Source organism: Bufo gargarizans, chromosome 9, assembly GCF_014858855.1.
Source record: "Bufo gargarizans isolate SCDJY-AF-19 chromosome 9, ASM1485885v1, whole genome shotgun sequence".
Lineage (NCBI taxonomy): Eukaryota > Metazoa > Chordata > Amphibia > Anura > Bufonidae > Bufo > Bufo gargarizans.
In genome coordinates, this window is record NC_058088.1 from 43649369 (window position 1) to 43669275 (window position 19907).

The window sequence follows — 19907 nt, forward strand, 5'->3', positions numbered from 1 at the left end:
TAGCAGAGACCCGGTACCTCACCGGATCTAATGAAAAATCCCTTGCCCTGCCCAGTTCAGCACAGGGCAAAGGAGAGCATGGGAGCGTGAAAAGCTCCGATGCTCATCTTAGAGGGGCTGCCTGAGTGAAGAAGGAGATATGTTCGGGTTTAGCTATGAACCTGGACAACTCCTTTAATTTGTTTTCTCCATTTTTATAGTTGCTAACATTCCCAAATTTATTAGGACTTTCCAAAATTTTCAGAGATAATACCAACAAATTCAGTTGGTCCCAGCCCAAAATGGGTGAGGCTTATGTAAACCCCACCAATAAGCAGGCTTCCCACCAGGTTTGGGAGTGCCTGGGCCAGGGCTTAAATGTCCAAAACAAAAATGGCAATCATGCTTTTTCTGATAAACGAAGCTAATTGAACGGGTGCTGTATGTTGTATGTTGTGTGTAGTCTGTAAAATTGTACATGTCATAAATAAAAGGGCTTTCCAGGGAGATTAAAAAGACAGGCCAGAAATGACTATAAATAAAAAATTTATAAAAAAAAAAAACACACATTACTCACCATCACCTATCCACTGAATGGCATGGGTGCTGGCTGTTGGACCTTCACCGATTTGATATTGATGACCTATCCTGAGTAACGGCTATCAATATCTAATTATCGGGAAAAAACTTCAAAGGAGGTAGAACCCAAAACCAAAGGTTCAGCCCTTTCAAAAATCAATAACAGTGGCTTCCTATATTTTACAGTATGACATCACCGACTGATATAAAAGCCCCTTTAATGGCAGATTTCCTGCTATAAGTATGATCTGTCTGTTCGTAAATGTTATCTGACCATGGGAGATTCACTTGGTCAGGGAATATTTTATGATGTTTGTTGGGGTGCAACTGCAGGACACGTGTAAGTATCTAATGCTAATGTATCTCAGCCAACATTATTTCTATCATAGTAACTACAATCATTGAGAAGGCGAGACTCAAACTATAAGGCCTCATTCACATTTTCGTATCCGTTTGACGTCCGTGGAAAAATCGGCCTATGTTTCGTTTCATCTATGAAGATGTCCATTAAGGATCTGTGTTTAGTCCATGTGTCAGTTTTTTGCCCTTTGTGTGTCATCTTAACACTGCTCAGCTGAAAAATAATTTCTGGTGCATCTCCTTCTAGTGGTCAGTGAAAAGCGGAGCAAGCACAGATGCTATGCGTGTTGTGTCAGTGATTTTTCACGGACCCATAGACTTCAATGGGCGTGTTTGGTCTGCATCAAGGACCAAAGTAGCGTATGAGGCCTACTGTCAGTGAAAAACTACTGATGTGTGAACAAACACATCAAAATCCATGGGTATGTGTGCTGTCCGCAGAAAATTTGGATAGAACATGTCAGGGAAAATCGGAAATGTGAACGAGGCCTTAGATTTAAAAAACAAAACAAAAAAACGTACCACTATAATAAGTATCACTTACTGTGTGACTTGGCCAAGATGGTGCCTTACACAAAGAGGCATGTGTACCAGGAGACTTGGTCAGCCTGCACAAATGTTCAAGCCACTCCTGGCAGTCCTGAGCAGTAGTGCAGTAGACTACAAAGCGTTCTATAATATTACCTGAATGGAAAGTTAAGACATTAGAAGAACATATGAACAAGAACAAATGGTTACAAATAATGTGCCCCAACCATCGGTATTGAACATGTGTATAGAAACCAAGAAAACATGATCCTGCAATCGCATTCCCTGAAGCTCAGTGATCAATCAAATTTGCTCATAATGTAAATGAAGCATTTCATGTGCAATACGCCATCTATTACTAATTCTGTAATACAGTGTAAGGAATGGTAACTCACCTGAAATCTCAAATGCATTACTGCATGAATCAGTTTCCTCCAGCTTAATCACCGACATGCCAGTTAGTGGTAATTTCCCCTTTAAAAGAAATCGGACGAAAGAGGATGCACATATCAGCTGATAATACTAATTCATTTAGCATCTTAGGGTATTTTGCAGTTTAGGGTATATTTCCACGTATATGTTTTGATCAGGTTTTTTCACATTTGGTAATGTGGTTTTGGAAAGTGTGGATCATAAAAGGAAAGAAAGTATGAAGGACTGACTACGACTACAGTAGACTAGGCTAATCCAGCCTAGGGGCTGAAAAACCCTCAACAAAAACATAATCTGTTTAAAAACCTGCATCTGAATGTTTCCTTAGGGCTCATGCACACGGCTGTTGCCTAGCCGTGCCCGTACTTTGGGCTGCATACAGCGGGTCCGCAATATGCGGGCACCGGCCATGTGTAACCCGCATCACGGATGCTGACCCATTCTCTTGAATGGGTCCATAATCCGGAAGGTCCGGCGTGGAACGGACGCACGTTACTCCGTAGTGCTTACGTAGGGCTTCTCTCCGTGCCTCTGCACCACAAAAAAAAAAAATAGAACACGTTCTATTTTTTTGCGGTGCGGACGAATCACGGACCCATTCAAATTCAATGGGTCTGGATCTGTCTACGGAATCTGCACGGATGTTGCCTGTGCATTTGCGGTCCCCAATGCACGGAACGGCCGTGTGCATGAGCCCTTAGAGACAAAGTTTTCTAAATGCAATCAACTCCACCCATTAATGACAGAGACAAAGTGATCCAGATTATGGCGCAACAAGTGAGACAGGTTTATGTCTCTAGAGTCTCTTGTGGGTATAGTTTCTCCACGTGGAGACACCAGCTGGCAGAGGGAGTACAGTGCATTCGGAAAGTCTTCAGAATCAGACTCGTTTTTTTAGTGGCCAGGACAGGACGACTGGTCTGGGTTGATGGAAACTGAATGTGGCAAAGTACAGAGATATTAAAATCTGATCGGTGTGTTCTGGACCTCAGACTGGGCTGAAGGTTCACCTTCCAAAAAGACAATGACCCTAAGCACACAGCCAAGACAACACAGGAGTGGCTTAGGGACAACTATGTGAATGTCCTTGAGTGGGCTAGTCAGAGCCCTGACATGAACCCAATCAAACATCTCTGCAGAGACCTGAAAATGGCTGTCCACCGATTGTCCCCATCCAACCTGACACAGATTGTCCCCTTCTCAACCTGACACAGCTTGAGAAGATTTGCAGAGAAGAATGCCAGAACCTTGTGGTATCATACCCAAGAAGACTAGAGGTTATAATCGCTGCCAAAGGTGCATCAAGTCCTGAGTAAAGAGTCTGAATATTTATGTCAATGCAAGATTTTAGTTTTCGCTTTTCAATAAATTAGCAAAGATTTTGACCATCCTGTTTTTTATTTCTCATTATGGAGTATTGAGTGTTGAATGATTGTTAAAAAATGATCTTCAGCACAAGGTTGCAAAAAAGTGCTTCCGTGGGGTTTTGGCCTGTACTTCAGTTACACAAAAAGATAGAACATGTCCTATCTTTTTGCAGAACGTCCGGATCGTGGACCCATTAAAGTGATGGGGTCCACGATCCGCTGCAGCTGCCCCACGGTCGGTGTTCGTGCATTAAGGCCCACATTTTGCAGGCTGCAGCACGGCCACGGGGCGCACACGTTCGTGTGCAGGAGGCCTTACTAAAATAAAATTCTACAATACCTGATAAATGAAGCCGCTCATCCGTGGACTGGCAGACAGCATTACAAGTGCATTTGAAAACAACATAAAATACCGTTCTTCTTTTTCCTTGATTAGAGAAGAAAAATAACATAAAATCAGAGTCAAAGAAACAAACAATCAATCAGCAGAACCAGAATAGAAAATCCCAGCAAACAAACTGTACATTCACGGAGATTTATCAACCGGCTTTTGAAAACTGCACTTGACCTGAAAGTAAAATATGTGAATTTCTGTCCTATCCTTTCTCAGTGGAATTTACTTTTGTGGATCTATGCTAGGTTTATCTTCTCTTTGAAGGCATGATACATAGAGATCCCGGTTGTGGATCCTGCTGCTTATCTGGAACACCTTCTCAAGGACAAATAAGTATACTATTTAGAGTCTTTGAGCTACTGCATGGGGTTAATTGTGCATCCTAAAGGTTGTATATGGGGAGTGGAGAATTAACTAATCATCCTGCCCCTTGGTAACTATCATTAGGTGTGGGCTGACCCCACCCCTTCCTCTAGGGAGTGGCTGAGAGCATAGTAAGTCTGAGGAGGGTGAGCTGAGAAGCAGCAATAAACAGTGAGGCACCAACCCTGTAGAACCACTGCCAGCCTCTGAGGGAAAGCTGAATTGAATTTGATTGAGTGTACAGACACCATACCATATTAGAGGCAGATTGGACACCTGCTAAAGAGACTACACCCCGCTGGGGGAATTGCAGATTACACAGTAACATATTACATATAGTCCCATCAAGTTCAACCAAGGAATAGGTGGGGATGCGAATTCCAGAAGGAAGCGAGACTCAGATTTATACACTTTTTCATAAGCAGTTATGTTTTTTAGGCCTCATGCACACGACCGTAGTTCAGGTCCGTATCAGAGCCGCAGTTTCGCGGCTCGGGTACAGACCCATTCACTTCAAGGGGGCCGCAAAAGATGCGGAATGCATACAGGCGGCTTCGGTTTTTTGAGGATCCACGGTTTGCGGACCGCAAAAAAACGGCACGGTCGTGTGCATGAGGCCTTACTTTTAATAATTTGTCTAAACCCTTTTTGAAACTGTCCACTGTTCCTGCTGTGACCACGTCCTGAGGAAGTCTATTCCACAGATTCACAGTTCTTACAGTAAAGAAGTTCTGGAGACTGAACTTTTTCTTCTTCAGTCGGAGGCAGTGCCCCCTTGTCTTTTGAGCACATTTTATATGGAACAGCTTTTCGCCGTACTTTTTGTATGGCCCACTTATATACTTGTACAGGTTTAATCATGTCCCCCCTTAGACGTCTCTTCTCAAGACTAAATAAATTCAATTATTTTAATCTTTCTTCATAACAAAGACCCTCCATGCCCCTTATCATTTTAGTCGCTCTCCTCTGTACTTTTTACAGCTGCAGTGCATCCTTTCTATGTACTGGTGCCCAGAACTGGACTGCGTATTCCAGATGAGGCCGCACCAGCGCTTTGTAAAGTGGCATTAATACATCCCTGCCCCGCGAGTCCATGCCTCATTTAATGCATGACAATATCCTGGTGGCCTTAGAATATAGGATATAGAATATAGATATACTGATATAAAGAAATTGTACCCCTTAGGCCAGATGAGAGAGGTTGCATTGTTCATTTGTAAAGAGACTAAATTGACATCCACCCCCTATACATAGCCTTGGGGACTAGCTGACTCCTGTGACATCTAAGAACTGTGTCTACTTGCAAGAGTATTGTATTTGCACTGTATCACCATTTTCTAGTAAAGAACTGTTTTTGTTACTACAAAGCCAGCTCTGTCAATGCCACTGTTGGCCTGTTATCTTCTTGCCTGCAACCCATCACCCATCTAACATCAAGTGCACCCCAAAACACCATTAGGAAGGAGACTATCCACCAGACCCAGGGTGTGCCCTAAAGGGAAGAAAGGGTACGCCCTTCTAATCACTGCACGGCTCCCAGGGAGTGCCAGTGTGAGGACCACCACCATGAGTAACTACTACCTCTATCACTTCCATCAGCACTCCCACCCTCGAGATTGCCCCCTTCCCGGGCTCACTGAACTAAATGCTCTGAGCACAGTTTAACAGCAATGGATGTGACCCATAGGTGACGGCATAGAATCTGCATGCTCTGGCGACAGGTATTGGTATTTTTGTTACCTACCTCACTTGCTCCACATTGTACCATAACCTGTGACATATACACAACACTTCCTAATGTCTTAATGTCTTCTCCTTCCCAACACTGGATTGGCTCAGAAAGGATCTGTAGCTCCAGCTGCTTCCTCTTCCGCAAGTCCTGACACTGTGCCTAAAAAGTATAAGGGTTCGGGCAAGTTTTATTGAGCAATGAAATACACAGATCACTGCATTCATACAGAAAATACTATAGTTCATGACTGAGACACTCATTCATCTATTGAGTAACTCTCAACGGTTTACAACCACACGTTCTCCACATCTTCTCAGCTCAGTAGCTTCCAAGCAAGATTGTATCATCCGATGCTGTTCTATGGGGTAAGACCAGACAGGGAGGCCGCGATGCAGCCTAAAACTGTGTGTCCATATCTGCCACCACAGCTTTCTAATAGATAAAGAATTGATCATTAATGAATTCTTAACACTTATGAAAATTGTAGCCCGATCTGGCCTTTCCTAGTGAATCAGCCTCCATGAAATTCTGGAGTGGATATTCCACGTACTACTACAGTACCAGCTCGTAATGAAACAGAACATTCAAGGGACAAGTGTGGTAGTTGCTCTTAGTAAGTGTACCTCACAGATATAATAACATTTTCACAAAAATGTTGAGAAAACTGCAAAAGTGTGCATTTTTGTTCAGGATTTTGCATTGAGGCTCAGGAGCTTTGTTACCTTTTGTGGCACTGGCAATGCACAAGGTAGAAAGAATGCTCCAGCACCAGAACGGACGGATGTCACAGGTGAATATGTTTGCACAGGTGTCTCACATGGACCGGACTGATTTTCTGTTCACCCTGCCTCCTGTGACCCCCTCCTTGAGGGTGGGAACATTGGAGGTGAGCCTTATTTCAGCCTGCAACATGTCAGACACCTCAGATCATGACTAAGAACACCATTGTTCGAAACGCGTAGATCTTGGGGATTAAGTGGGAGCCAGTGTCACTGTTTGCTGTATCCACCTGTATCTTGGTGATGAATAAAGACCGGGAATTTTCATTACGTCCGTTCTGGTGCTGGAGCATTCTTTCTACCTTGTGCATTACTTCTGAGGACTGGCTTGAGTCCGCCCCGTGCACCGCCATACAGGATAAGAAGGTGAGCTGGCTGTAACTTTTCTACTACGAAATGCACTGGCAGTAATGTTGGTAATGTCAACCAGTGGAGACTAGTGCGTCTTAATAGATTTGGTCTGAATAATTCAACCTGAATTGCTCCAATTGTGCTGAAAAGTCATGTACGGCACTCCTAGAGGACTCTAAGGACTGTATCCAACCCCTTTTAAGCTCTTTACCACCAGGACAGGATTAGTAATGTCAAAGTGACAGTAACATATATGGCTATTTATACGTACCTGTGGGCCCAGGCTCGCTGATTACTAGGCTATTTATAGGCACCTGTGGGCCCAGGCTGACGCCGATTCAGCTGATTTCACCCACCCACACCATCTTACAGTCACTTCACATTAGGGTGACCCCCTTTAGGCTGTCCTACCACAGCAGTTATGGCATAACTCCACTGCTTGTTGTAGATGGGGTTAGATAGGTTAGGTTCACCTTTCTGATAGCCGATCCGACCACAAATAGATGTTAGCTGGTGGTGAACCATCAGCTTGTTTAATAACACACTAAATTTATCCCTTTTTGGTGGCAGACGCCTTCTTCTCTGTCTTCTGACCTGTAAAATGGTGGCCGCCATTTTGAGCGATCCGTAAATTATTCACTTATCTTTATCAACCAACCATATAACAAAAAGACTTTCTAGAGAAAAAAAAAGATTTTATCCAAATTAAGCTATTTGTACCATGGTAGCCATATAGGGAAGCTCAGAGAACTGCCAACCACATCTGAACAGCTAGAATATTGCAGAATCGTAAGTCTCTCCGCTTCTCTATCTGTATCATCACACTTTCCAGCGCTTCTATTTTCTGAGAAACACCTTTGTCCTGTAAGCACAAGGCAGCCATAGCAGAGATGTTGCGGTTTATCTCACTAGAAAACCCAACCTCATAGGAAAACAGTACTTCTTCATACAATGGGGCGATCCCACTTGATGTTACCAAGCACAGAATTTCACAAAATTACGAACGTAGACGAATTTGCAAAAATGAGATTAGCTTTATTCTGAGTCAGATACATACAGACACTGCAGAAATAAGTGAATACTTAAAGGGCATATGGACCTCATCACTCGGAAAAGCCCTGGGAGAAGCCTTCATGACTGCATGAGCAAAGACGACGTCAACTTGGGGAACATCATATGGTTCACCATAACATTTTGTATTTTTAGAAATCAGAGGCAAGTCTTCCATGCCATGGTAACGGCTGAAAATATGCAAACTACATTACACTGCTCTAAAGTTCACAAAGTAACTTTCCAAATTTACCTTCAGATAACGACATTTACATAGACAAGTGAGATTTCCATGACTGCAGAATGCATGGTATGAACATTCTACATTTTCACCTCTTTCCATCAAAGATCAATTGTCAGTACGTGAGGGAATTTATATTTTTAGGTTCTATAAGTATACAGATTGGAGAGAAAGGAAATTCCACCCACACAATTTACACATATGGGAACTCTTACTACTGCAGTAGGAATGGTACAATGAGCATCAGCCATTCTGGATTAGTCACTTTCCAGGACCTCATTTTCAGTGACAGTGCTGGCAATGTCAAGCTGTCCTGGTCAAAATAGGTGAGGGTTGTGGTACCCACACCTATAAGTGGGTTTTGATATTCTCAGGCTTACATGCCCTGAATTTACCAAATGCAATATTGGTAAGGCCTCTTGCACACGAACGTGTGCGCCCCCCGAGGCCATGCTGTGGCCCGCAAATTGCAGGCCATAATGCACGGACACCCAACGTGGGGCAGCCGCAGCGGATTGCGGACCCATTCACTTCAATGGGTCCGCGATCCAGCCGTTCCACAAAAAGATAGAACGTGTCCTATATTTTTGCGGAACGGAAACACGGGACGAAACCCCACGGAAGCACTCCGTAGTGCTTACGGTCTGTGCTTCCGTTCCGCACCATTTCGCATCTCTGGATTTGCGGACCCATAGAAGTTAATGGGTCCACATCCGTGATGCAGAATGCACACAGAGCGGTGCCTGTGAATTGCGGAACCGCAAATGCGGTCCGCAATACGGCCACGGAGCGCACACGTTCGTGTGAAAGAGGCCCAAGTATGATTCTTTTCTATTATAGTCGCTATTTTGCAGTACATATGAAATATTAAAAAAAACTTTTACTGAAGGGGTTATCCAGGTTTAAAAAATTGATGGCCTGACTTTCATAATCCCCGCTAATCAGGCTTTTTTCCCCCTCTTTTTTAAGCATTCACCTTGCTGGATAAAAATGTTTTACTTTTCTAGTAGCAGTCAGGGGCATACACAGATATCATAGGGTCCTATAGCAAAACTTAGGGTAATTTCACACTAGCGTTATTCTTTTCCGGCATTGAGTTCTGTCCTAGGGGCTCAATACCAGAAAATAACTGATCAGTTTTATCCTAATGCATTCTGAATTGAAAGCAATCATGATGTCTTCAGTTCAGTCTTTTCGACTTACATAGAAACCTAGAATGTGTCGGCAGATAAGAACCATTTGGCCCATCTAGTCTGCCCAATATACTGAATCCTATGAATAGTCCCTGGCCCTATCTTATATGAAGGATGGCCTTATGCCTATCCCATGCATGCTTAAACTCCTTCACTGTATTTGCAGCTACCACTTCTGCAGGAAGGCTATTCCATGCATCCACTACTCTCTCAGTAAAGTAATTCTTCCTGATATTACTTTTAAACCTTTTCCCCTCTAATTTAAAACTATGTCCTCTTGTAGCAGTTTTTCTTCTTTTAAATATTCTCTCCTCTTTTACCTTGTTGATTCCCTTTATGTATTTAACAGTTTCTATCATATCCCCTCTGTCTCGTCTTTCTTCCAAGCTATACATGTTAAGGTCCTTTAATCTTTCCTGGTAAGTTTTGTCCTGCAATCCATGTACCAGTTTAGTAGCTCTTCTCTGAACTCTCTCCAAAGTATCAATATCCTTCTGGAGATATGGTCTCCAGTACTGCGCACAATACTCCAAATGAGGTCTCACTAATGCTCTGTAGAGCGGCATGAGCACCTCCCTCTTTCTACTGGTAATGCCTCTCCCTATACACCCAAGCATTCTGCTAGCATTTCCTGCTGCTCTGTGACATTGTCTGCCTACCTTTAAGTCTTCTGAAATAATGACCCCTAAATCCCTCTTCTCAGATACGGAGTATAGGACTGTATCACTGATTGTATATTCTGCTCTTGGGTTTTTACGCCCCAGGTGCATTATCTTGCACTTATCAATATTAAATTTTAGTTGCCAGATTTTTGACCATTCCTCTAGTTTTCCTAAATCCTTTTCCATTTGGTGTATCCCTCCAGGAACATCAACCCTGTTACAAATCTTTGTGTCATCAGCAAAAAGACACACCTTACCATCAAGGCCCTCTGCAATTTCGCTGATAAAGATATTAAACAATATGGGTCCCAGAACAGATCCCTGAGGTACCCCACTGGTAACAAGACCTTGGTCTGAATATACTCCATTGACTACCACCCTCTGTTGTCTGTCCCTCAGCCACTGCCTAATCCATTCAACAATATGGGAGTCCAAGCCCAAAGACTGCAATTTATTGATAAGCTGCATGCTGCGGTTTTATCTCCATCCAAAATTCCAGAAAACTTGCCGGAATGCCGGATCCGGCATTTTTTCCCATTGACATGCATTAATGCCGGATACGGACCCGAATGTTCCAGCAAAACTGATCCGGCATTGCGGTCTGCGCATGCTCAGACCGCAAAAAATGTGAAAAATAAATAAATGCCGGATCTGTTTTTACGGATGACAACGGAGAGACGGATCCGGCATTTCAATGCATTTGTCATACGGATCAGGATCTGACAAATGCCATCAGTTTGCATGCGTTTTAATGGATCCGGCAGGCAGTTCCAGAGACAGAACTGCCTGCCAGAATCGTCTGCCGCAGTGTGAAAGTACCCTTAGTATGGGTCCCCTGCCCCTAGTTTCCAAGTGTACGTGCATCAGTCACTCCCAGGCAATGCAGCTTTCTAGTGAATTTTTATTTTGTTGCTTTTTTAATCATGTGGAAGAAATTTTTACTAAAAACAAATTGTAATTGCCTTTAGCCTCACCCACCTTTTCTGACTTTTATGTAGGGAAAATATAGTGCTCATTTTGAGCACCATATTTCTCAGTGTACTTACACAAAAAAATTGCATGAATACATGTACAGGTTTTCTGCTTCCCTTCTGTTTCAAAGCTAGCTGACTCCCTGCAGCCACCACTAGGGGGAGCTCAGTGAATAGAAATGTATACATCTACCATGGGAGCTGTAACAATCTCTTTACATTGAGCTCCCCCTAGTGGCAGCTACATGAAAATCACTGGGGGAAGAGAACAACAAGCTCCTGCTGTGCTCCCTTGCCCCAGGCCCCATAGCAGTCATGTTGTCTGCCTCTATTGCAGGTACACCACTGGCAGCAGTCATTACAAATTTAGCAGTATTACTGTTTTAATATTTGTTCCATTAAAAAAATAATTTTGTAAGTAATTTATTTTTACTATAGATTTTGTTTCTCAACATTTTTACTTTTGTTTTAAAAAGTTTTTTCAATCCCACTAGTGGACATGGATATGCAATCATCTGACTGCTTACATCACACGCAGCATGGCTTAAACGGCATAAATGTATCAGACCTGGGGGCCTTCTTTAGGCCCCAGCCATCATTGCAACCTACTGGCACCCCATGATCACATCTCAGGGGTGCTGATGGAGTGACAGAGAGAGCTCCCTCACTTTGTCTATAAACGTGGATGTTCTAGTCACTATTGACCATGACTACAGCCATTGTAGGAGAGTGTCAGCTGTGATATGCTGTAATATGTAACATGTAATATATGTAATACGTAACAGCTCTTGTGCCCGAACCATCCCTGTGCTGTACATATATGGGGCTTACTGCTAACTATGTGCCGCCACCACCATACATGTATGGAGTTCTGTGCCTAGTGTGGGCTTCTAAACATTGATGAGTCAAACACTTAGGGCAAGAGTTGCCTCAGGCACAGGAGATGTGGCCTTAAAGGGGTTATCCAACCTTTATAATGACCCCCCAATACCCTGGCTCCTCATATAGATTATACTTATCCTGCCCCTAGGCACCTGTATCGCTCCTGATCCCCGCAAGCCGCCGCTGCATCTCCCGGTCGCGCAGCTCAGAACATTCGGCAACAAGGAGAGCAGCCAACAGCAGGCCGCGACGGGGATGAGCCTCTAGCGTCACCCACGAGATGCAGCGGCGGTGTGTGGCTCAGGGGTGACATGGGTGGGGTAAGTATAATCTATATGAGGGCCTGGGCATTGGGGGGGGAGGTAATTATAGGGGATGGATAACCCCTTTAAGGCCATGTCTCCTGTGCCTGTAGGCAACTCTTGCCCTAAGTGTCCTGGGGCAGGAAAAATGTGCAAATTTTAGATATTAATATAGCATCATAGTTCAGCAATCCAACAAAAGTGAATGGAGAGAGCCGAGAATGTGCAGTCCCCTTTTCACTCACAAGAGAACGAAGCCCCCTCTCGTGTCAGAGGTAGGAGCAGATCCCAGAGGTAGATAAGCCATAACTGTCCTGATGGGACATCCCTAGAAATGAGTGAATCCATTCTAAACGAATAGAATTCTATCTGAATTTTCCAAAATTTGTAATCACATCCGAATCCAAATTTTGGGCAATTAGATTCAGATGATTTTATCAAAATGGAGTTAACCATTTTTCAGCTCAGAAGAAGGAGGATCACAGGACCCCAGGTGGTGTGTATGTAAACAAACCGGTAGGCATTTGCCTCCAAAAAGCTAAACATTTTCTGACCTTTTTCCTTTTTTAAATAAACATTAAAAAATAGTACATTGCAGTTTGTTTTTAAAGAGGCTGTTTGTTACCGGCAGCAGCCATGCGTTTACCCATAGCCAGACATGTCACGGTCACTTCAACATTCCTAATGCTGGCTAAGTGTTAAAGAGCTTGAAATGAGTTGCACACAGTCCTAGGAGATCCCAAGATGCCACCCACAACTTTTCAGGACAACTGGATCACTTTCAATTCAGGACAAATTGTCATGTACTAGATGTCTGATTTTCAGTTTTTACATTAATCATGGGAGAACCCCTTTATGTGTAAAATACAGAGTTGCCAGTAGAAGCTTGGGACTTTTTGCCTTAGTCAGACATCCCCTTACAATGGAAGTTTGCATCCAGCAAGTGGAGAAACGTCAGGCGTGATTCACTCTGCTCAGAACCCAATCACTATACATAAACACTCAGCTTCTGACGGCAAAGAAGTCTTACCACAAGAGCCTTGAAGGAGGCAGTAACTCGCAGAACATCTTTATGATCTGGATGAGCTTCCTAGAACAAGAAGAAGCATTGCTACTGTTTAGTATTTCCTTATGATGGGGACAAGATAAAGCACAATACGACATATAATACAAACCGCACACAATTCAATACAAAGAGGAAACCTGAGGCCACCTTCACACGTAATGGATTTTCAGCATTTTGGCCAGATGTTGAAATATCCCATTTACAAAGCAACTAAAAAAAGACTGAATTTCATAAAGCCCAAATATGCCCTATATCCTGCCACATTTTCCCCCACATTGTGGTACAGCTGCTTCTTTAACCCTTTTCACACTTTAGACAAATACAAATAAAAATTCTACAATTAGAAAAAAAAAAAAAAATTGAAAAGTTAAGTGAAAATACCACCAAGCTCTTTACAATATTGGGCACCTACATTTGATTTTGCATTAAAGTGTAACATTTTGTAAAAAAAAATATAAATAAAATAAAGCATACAAATTTCAGTCTGTACTGATGCGGAAGGGGATTAAAGGGGATTAAACTAGTGAGTATAGTATTTTTTATTTCATCGCAATTCCTGGCTTTGGGGAGATCTTTGATTAACCTGGACAACCTCTTCAAAAGTCTGACCTATGGTAACATTTAACGCTATGCTAGTTCTTAGTTTTTAGCCACGGCAAGCATGTATACATACTGTATGTCCTTGGCAGTGAAAAGGATAGCTATGTCTACCATCTTCACAGCCGATATTTTTTTTCTGTGGTTCCTAAATGTCTAAAATAAGAAATGAAGCGACTTTGCAAAGAGCGTTGATTAAAGATTTCTTATCACTTTGTGCCCCTGGCTCATGTGATAACAGCCTACAAACAAACCCTGTGAAGTCTGATCCTGCAGTCATCTTCTATCCGTCCCCTATTTACGGCAGGATCAGACTACTCAAGTTCTGTTTGTAGTCTGTTACCATGGAGACATGTAGATCATCAGAGGTAGTAGACATAAAAAGTAGAAAACGTTCAACCAAGTTGCTTAATTTTTCAATTCCGTTGCATTAGAGCAATTAATAAAATCTATTGTCAAATATCTCTTGCATTACGCATAATTAATCTACTTACAATTTTAAATCACAGCAAGCCTGATTGCTCACTTTTTTCTTTTTGTTTTGCAGCCTTGTTCCAGTTTTTCCCCCACTGACTTGCACAGGAGCACACAAGACCGCAATTTAACATCTGTGCTTGTAACACTGCAATGCAGTTTTCATAGAAGCAGTTGTAGGTATGGCTCATACAGCTACTTCATTAAAGGGGTTTTACGACTTTTTGTATACGGATGACTAGAGATGAGCAAAGTTTTGATTCGGCTGCTTCACTGAACTTCAACAAGAAATTCAATTCATTACGAATTACTTCGTCACAAATCGGTTTCCATTTTATGGAGCGGGCGCAATGACGGGGAACAGCGACTGTGCCGCAACCTGTAATTGAACCCCTCAGATGCCGTGTTCAACACTGATCGCGGCATCGGTGACTGACTTTAAGCCTTTTAGGGGTTGATCAGAGGTTAAAAAAAAAATTATACTCCCCTCATCGACTTGTTCACCAAAGGACCTGCGGTGAACGTGATGACGTCACTGCGTGCACCCAGAATGATCATGTGGTGACGTCATCACGCTCGCCACAGGTCGATGGTACACTGGTACATACTGTATATCCTAGTGACATATCCTCAACATGTCAGGGGGTCCAGGTAGAAATTTGTCTGCAAACTAAAAAGCGCTATTGGAAAATTTTACATGTTTTTGTTGCACTTCTATTTTCAGATCGCAATGGGTGAATAGGCATATAAGCAATTTTTTGAAAAACAAATACACAAATCTACACTTTAAAGACATTGATGATATATCGCTAGGACCCCCCTTCCCCCGAGCCAGCGATTAGATGATGTGACTTTTGCTGGTATTTCTGGCATGTCAAGTTGGGACAAGGAAGTGGAGACGAGGGAGATCGGACCAGCGTCACAACAGCTGGGATTGGAAGAGATGAGATTAGTATTATATATTTTATATTCTGACCATTTATAATTTTTTTTCACTAGAAATCTCCTTTAAATGACAAAATTTTGGGTTCCTGTACCTGCCACTAAAGGGAGCGTAGGAGCTTACTGCATACTGTTTTATATAGCAAGCAATTGTAATAGTAAAACCAGCTCTAAAGTGTCAGGTGCAGAATATTATCGTTTGTCTATGCAGGGGATTTTGAGCTGTGTATTAACACTGACAGCAGTCGCAATTTGTGGAGCGCCAAAAAAAACAGCACGGAGCCCTAAATTAGATTTAAATACACTGGGGTGTCCGCAAGCACTGACTCCATACAGGGAGTGCAGAATTATTAGGCAAGTTGTATTTTTGAGGATTAATTTTATTATTGAACAACAACCATGTTCTCAATGAACCCAAAAAACTCGTTAATATCAAAGCTGAATATTTTTGGAAGTAGTTTTTAGTTTGTTTTTAGTTTTAGCTATTTTAGGGGGATATCTGTGTGTGCAGGTGACTATTACTGTGCATAATTATTAGGCAACTTAACAAAAAACAAATATATACCCATTTCAATTATTTATTTTTACCAGTGAAACCAATATAACATCTCAACATTCACAAATATACATTTCTGACATTCAAAAACAAAACAAAAACAAATCAGTGACCAATATAGCCACCTTTCTTTGCAAGGACACTCAAAAGCCTGTCATCCATGGATTCTGTCAGTGTTTTGATCTGTTCACCATCAACATTGCGTGCAGCAGCAACCACAGCCTCCCAGACACTGTTCAGAGAGGTGTACTGTTTTCCCTCCTTGTAAATCTCACATTTGATGATGGACCACAGATTCTCAATGGGGTTCAGATGAGGTGAACAAGGTGGCCATGTAATTAGATTTTCTTCTTTTATACCCTTTCTTGCCAGCCACACTGTGGAGTACTTGGACGCGTGTGATGGAGCATTGTCCTGCATGAAAATCATGTTTTTCTTGAAGGATGCAGACTCCTTCCTGTACCACTGCTTGAAGAAGGTGTCTTCCAGAAACTGGCAGTAGGACTGGGAGTTGAGCTTGACTCCATCCTCAACCCAAAAAGGCCCCACAAGCTCATCTTTGATGATACCAGCCCAAACCAGTACTCCACCTCCATCTTGCTGGCGTCTCAGTCGGACTGGAGCTCTCTGCCCTTTACCAATCCAGCCACGGGCCCATCCATCTGGCCCATCAAGACTCACTCTCATTTCATCAGTCCATAAAACCTTAGAAAAATCAGGCTTGAGATATTTCTTGGCCCAGTCTTGACGTTTCAGCTTGTGTGTCTTGTTCAGTGGTGGTCGTCTTTCAGCCTTTCTTACCTTGGCCATGTCTCTGAGTATTGCACACCTTGTGCTTTTGGGCACTCCAGTGATGTTGCAGCTCTGAAATATGGCCAAACTGGTGGCAAGTGGCATCTTGGCAGCTGCACGCTTGACTTTTCTCAGTTCATGGGCAGTTATTTTGCGCCTTGGTTTTTCCACACGCTTCTTGCGACCCTGTTGACTATTTTGAATGAAACGCTTGATTGTTCGATGATCACGCTTCAGAAGCTTTGCAATTTTAAGAGTGCTGCATCCCTCTGCAAGATATCTCACTATTTTTGACTTTTCTGAGCCTGTCAAGTCCTTCTTTTGACCCATTTTGCCAAAGGAAAGGAAGTTGCCTAATAATTATGCACACCTGATATAGGGTGTTGATGTCATTAGACCACACCCCTTCTCATTACAGAGATGCACATCACCTAATATGCTTAATTGGTAGTAGGCTTTCGAGCCTATACAGCTTGGAGTAAGACAACATGCATAAAGAGGATGATGTGGTCAAAATACTCATTACCTAATAATTCTGTACTCCCTGTATATATGGACATAGCTATAATGGTCAGAACAGGGACTCCTAAGCTGAACTAGAGTCCTAACACCCTCCCCTCTTCAGAGCAGGGGGTGCCTGGGGTTTTCCCATTGACTTCCATTGTGCTCGGTAGAACACCCGAGCATCGCAAAGTGTTCTACTCAAGCACCCGAGCACTTTGGTGCTTGATCAACACTATTAATGACTATAAAATATATTAATATTTCTTCTTCCAGCCTCGGAAGTCTGCTAAAGCTGTCCTATTTCTCTCTTCTGCATCGTAATTAAAGTTAGAAAATATTTCTATCAGAGGTTCAGGTCCAATGGCTCGCCAATAGAAATTCAGATTAGCATACACTGTTTGTTGTGTGCATTTTATAGATTTATAGTATGAACTTTATAATGTAGGCTTTCATGTGTTGGGCTATCAGAATGAAACAGATTGCTGGGTGCTGTGGAAAATCGTTACAGTCGGCTCAGCTTTGTTTGTACGGTTTTAGAATTTACATACAAAAAGTGCAGCGATGTAAGGCAATATGTGCATTATTCATATGTAAATAATATTCTGCACATCTTTCTGCTGACTGAAGACAACCATTTTCAAGCAGAGTGTCTTGCTATCTTAAATTTGTATCTATAACAATTTGCATCTGTTATATGGCATTAAGGGCAGGGCCGCATTTACAACAAGGTACCTGAGGGCACGTGCCTAGGGTGTCACAGAGATAACTAATGATTTATGCTGATTCTTTCACCGTAGTGCTGCTTCTCAGACCTGATCGACACGTTTCCTTATCACTAACTTTTGTTTATTGTAGTTGTAAGTCAGGAAATGTAACCGTCACACTGCTTACCTACAGCTAACGTAACAGTAATCTCTTCAGGAAGGCGGTGTAAGGCCTCTTTCACACGAGCGTGACGGATTAGGTCCTGATGCGTTCAGTGAAACTCGCACCATTTTGCAAGCATAGCAGAGCTGGAGAGGGTCCAGAGGAGGGCAACTAAAGTAATAACTGGAATGGGGCAACTACAGTACCCTGAAAGATTATCAAAATTAGGGTTATTCACTTTAGAAAAAAGATGACTGAGAGGAGATCTAATTACTATGTATAAATATATCAGGGGTCAGTACAGAGATCTAACCCATCATCTATTCATTCCCTGGACGGTGACTGTGACGAGGGGACATCCTCTGCATCTGGAGGAAAGAAGGTTTGTACACAAACATAGAAGAGGATTCTTTACGGTAAGAGCAGTGAGACTATGGAACTCTCTGCCTGAGGAGGTGGTGATGGTGAGTACAATAAAGGAATTCAAGAGAGGCCTGGACGTATTTCTGGAGTGTAATAATATTACAGGCTATAGTTACTAGAGAGGGGTCGCTGATCCAGGGAGTTATTCTGATTGGAGTCGGGAAGGAATTTTTTATTCCCCTAAAGTGAGGAAAATTGGCTTCTACCTCACAGGGTTTTTTACTTCCTCTGGATCAACTTGCAGGATGACAGGCCGAACTGGATGGACAAATGTATTTTTTCGGCCTTATGTACTATGTTACTATGTAAGTAAGTTCAGTCAGTTTCGTCTGCGATTGCGTTCAGTGTTTTGTTTTTTTTCTGTGCGGGTGCAATGCGTTTTGATGCGTTTTTTACAAACATCTCCTAGCAACCATCAGTAAAAAACGCATTGCATCCAGACATGCTTTCGGATGCAATGCGTTTTTTAACTGAAGCCCCATTCACTTCAATGGGGCCAGGGCATCATGAAAAATGCATGATACAGAACATGCTACATTGTTTACGCAACGCAGAACTGAATGCACCAGAATGGCAAACTCGCTCGTGTGAAAGGGGCCTAAAGGTTAAAGGAAATGTGTCACCAAAAATGTTATCTGCCAGTTAAAACTAGAAAGCAGCAAATATCCTTTTTTTTCTAATTTGCTTTTATTTTCAGATTGCAGATTAATTTAACCTATTTTCTGAACATGGTTATGGGGGCGGCCATCTTGCCCGAGTTCTTCTTAACAGCATTTAGAAAGCATTAAGAAAATTGCTTTATGGCAGTCACAATGGTCTGGGGCTGACTCTATTGACTTCTATGGGAGAGTTTTTAGGCATGCTCTGTGACCCGAAGAATAGATAAGCATTGACAATTACCTATTGTGAATGGTGGTTCCTGTCTTATCTATTGTGGTGTCAGACCTAGGGTCAGTCACGTGAGGATCGAGCCACGTGTTCAAGGTGAATGACGTTGACGGAGGAGAATGACAGAAGTCAGTATACAGGTTAAAACTCTGCCATGATGCCAAATTGGGACTGTCCTAGGCCCTTTATTTATACCCATTCCAAGGGTGTAACCTCTTAAAATATTGACATGATTGGTTAGTATTCTATGAGCTTCCTATTTTCTACTAACGGGTTAATTGCAGAGACCATGCTTCTTTAGTAAGAAATGCATATTGGCTACTTTGCACGTACAAACCTTATCTTATCTCAACACACATGGCTAACTTTTATAGTTTTTAGCTTACACATCATTGTCATCTTCTTATGGTGCACAGAGAAATTAAACACAAAAGTCTCTTTGTCCCAGGAAAGCTGGGTACATCTTTAACACTATACACAGAGGTGATATCATTACAGGCAGGATTAGAATTAAAGATTAGCAGATAACGTGACAGAAGTGGCCCCTTCTATTAGGCTTAGTGGCCAGTGCAAAAACCTGCAGGATTTTTATATTTTTCTTTAAATATAGACATCGACATGGAAAATTACAAA

The 19907-nt window shown here is 42.4% G+C and overlaps 1 protein-coding gene across 3 annotated transcripts in view; it reads right to left on the bottom strand.

Annotated features, from left to right (window-relative positions):
- Nucleotides 1-19907, bottom strand: part of ARHGEF6 (Rac/Cdc42 guanine nucleotide exchange factor 6) — a 130539-nt gene that overhangs the window by 29229 nt on the left and 81403 nt on the right. For all 3 annotated transcript variants that reach the window (XM_044305503.1, XM_044305502.1, XM_044305504.1), the window contains exons 11-15: nt 13196-13255; nt 5747-5893; nt 3586-3672; nt 1842-1920; nt 1463-1602 (exon numbers count right to left, since the gene is read on the bottom strand). In XM_044305503.1, coding sequence (XP_044161438.1) covers nt 1463-1602; nt 1842-1920; nt 3586-3672; nt 5747-5893; nt 13196-13255 — 513 coding nt within the window. The remainder of the gene's footprint in view (nt 1-1462; nt 1603-1841; nt 1921-3585; nt 3673-5746; nt 5894-13195; nt 13256-19907) is intronic.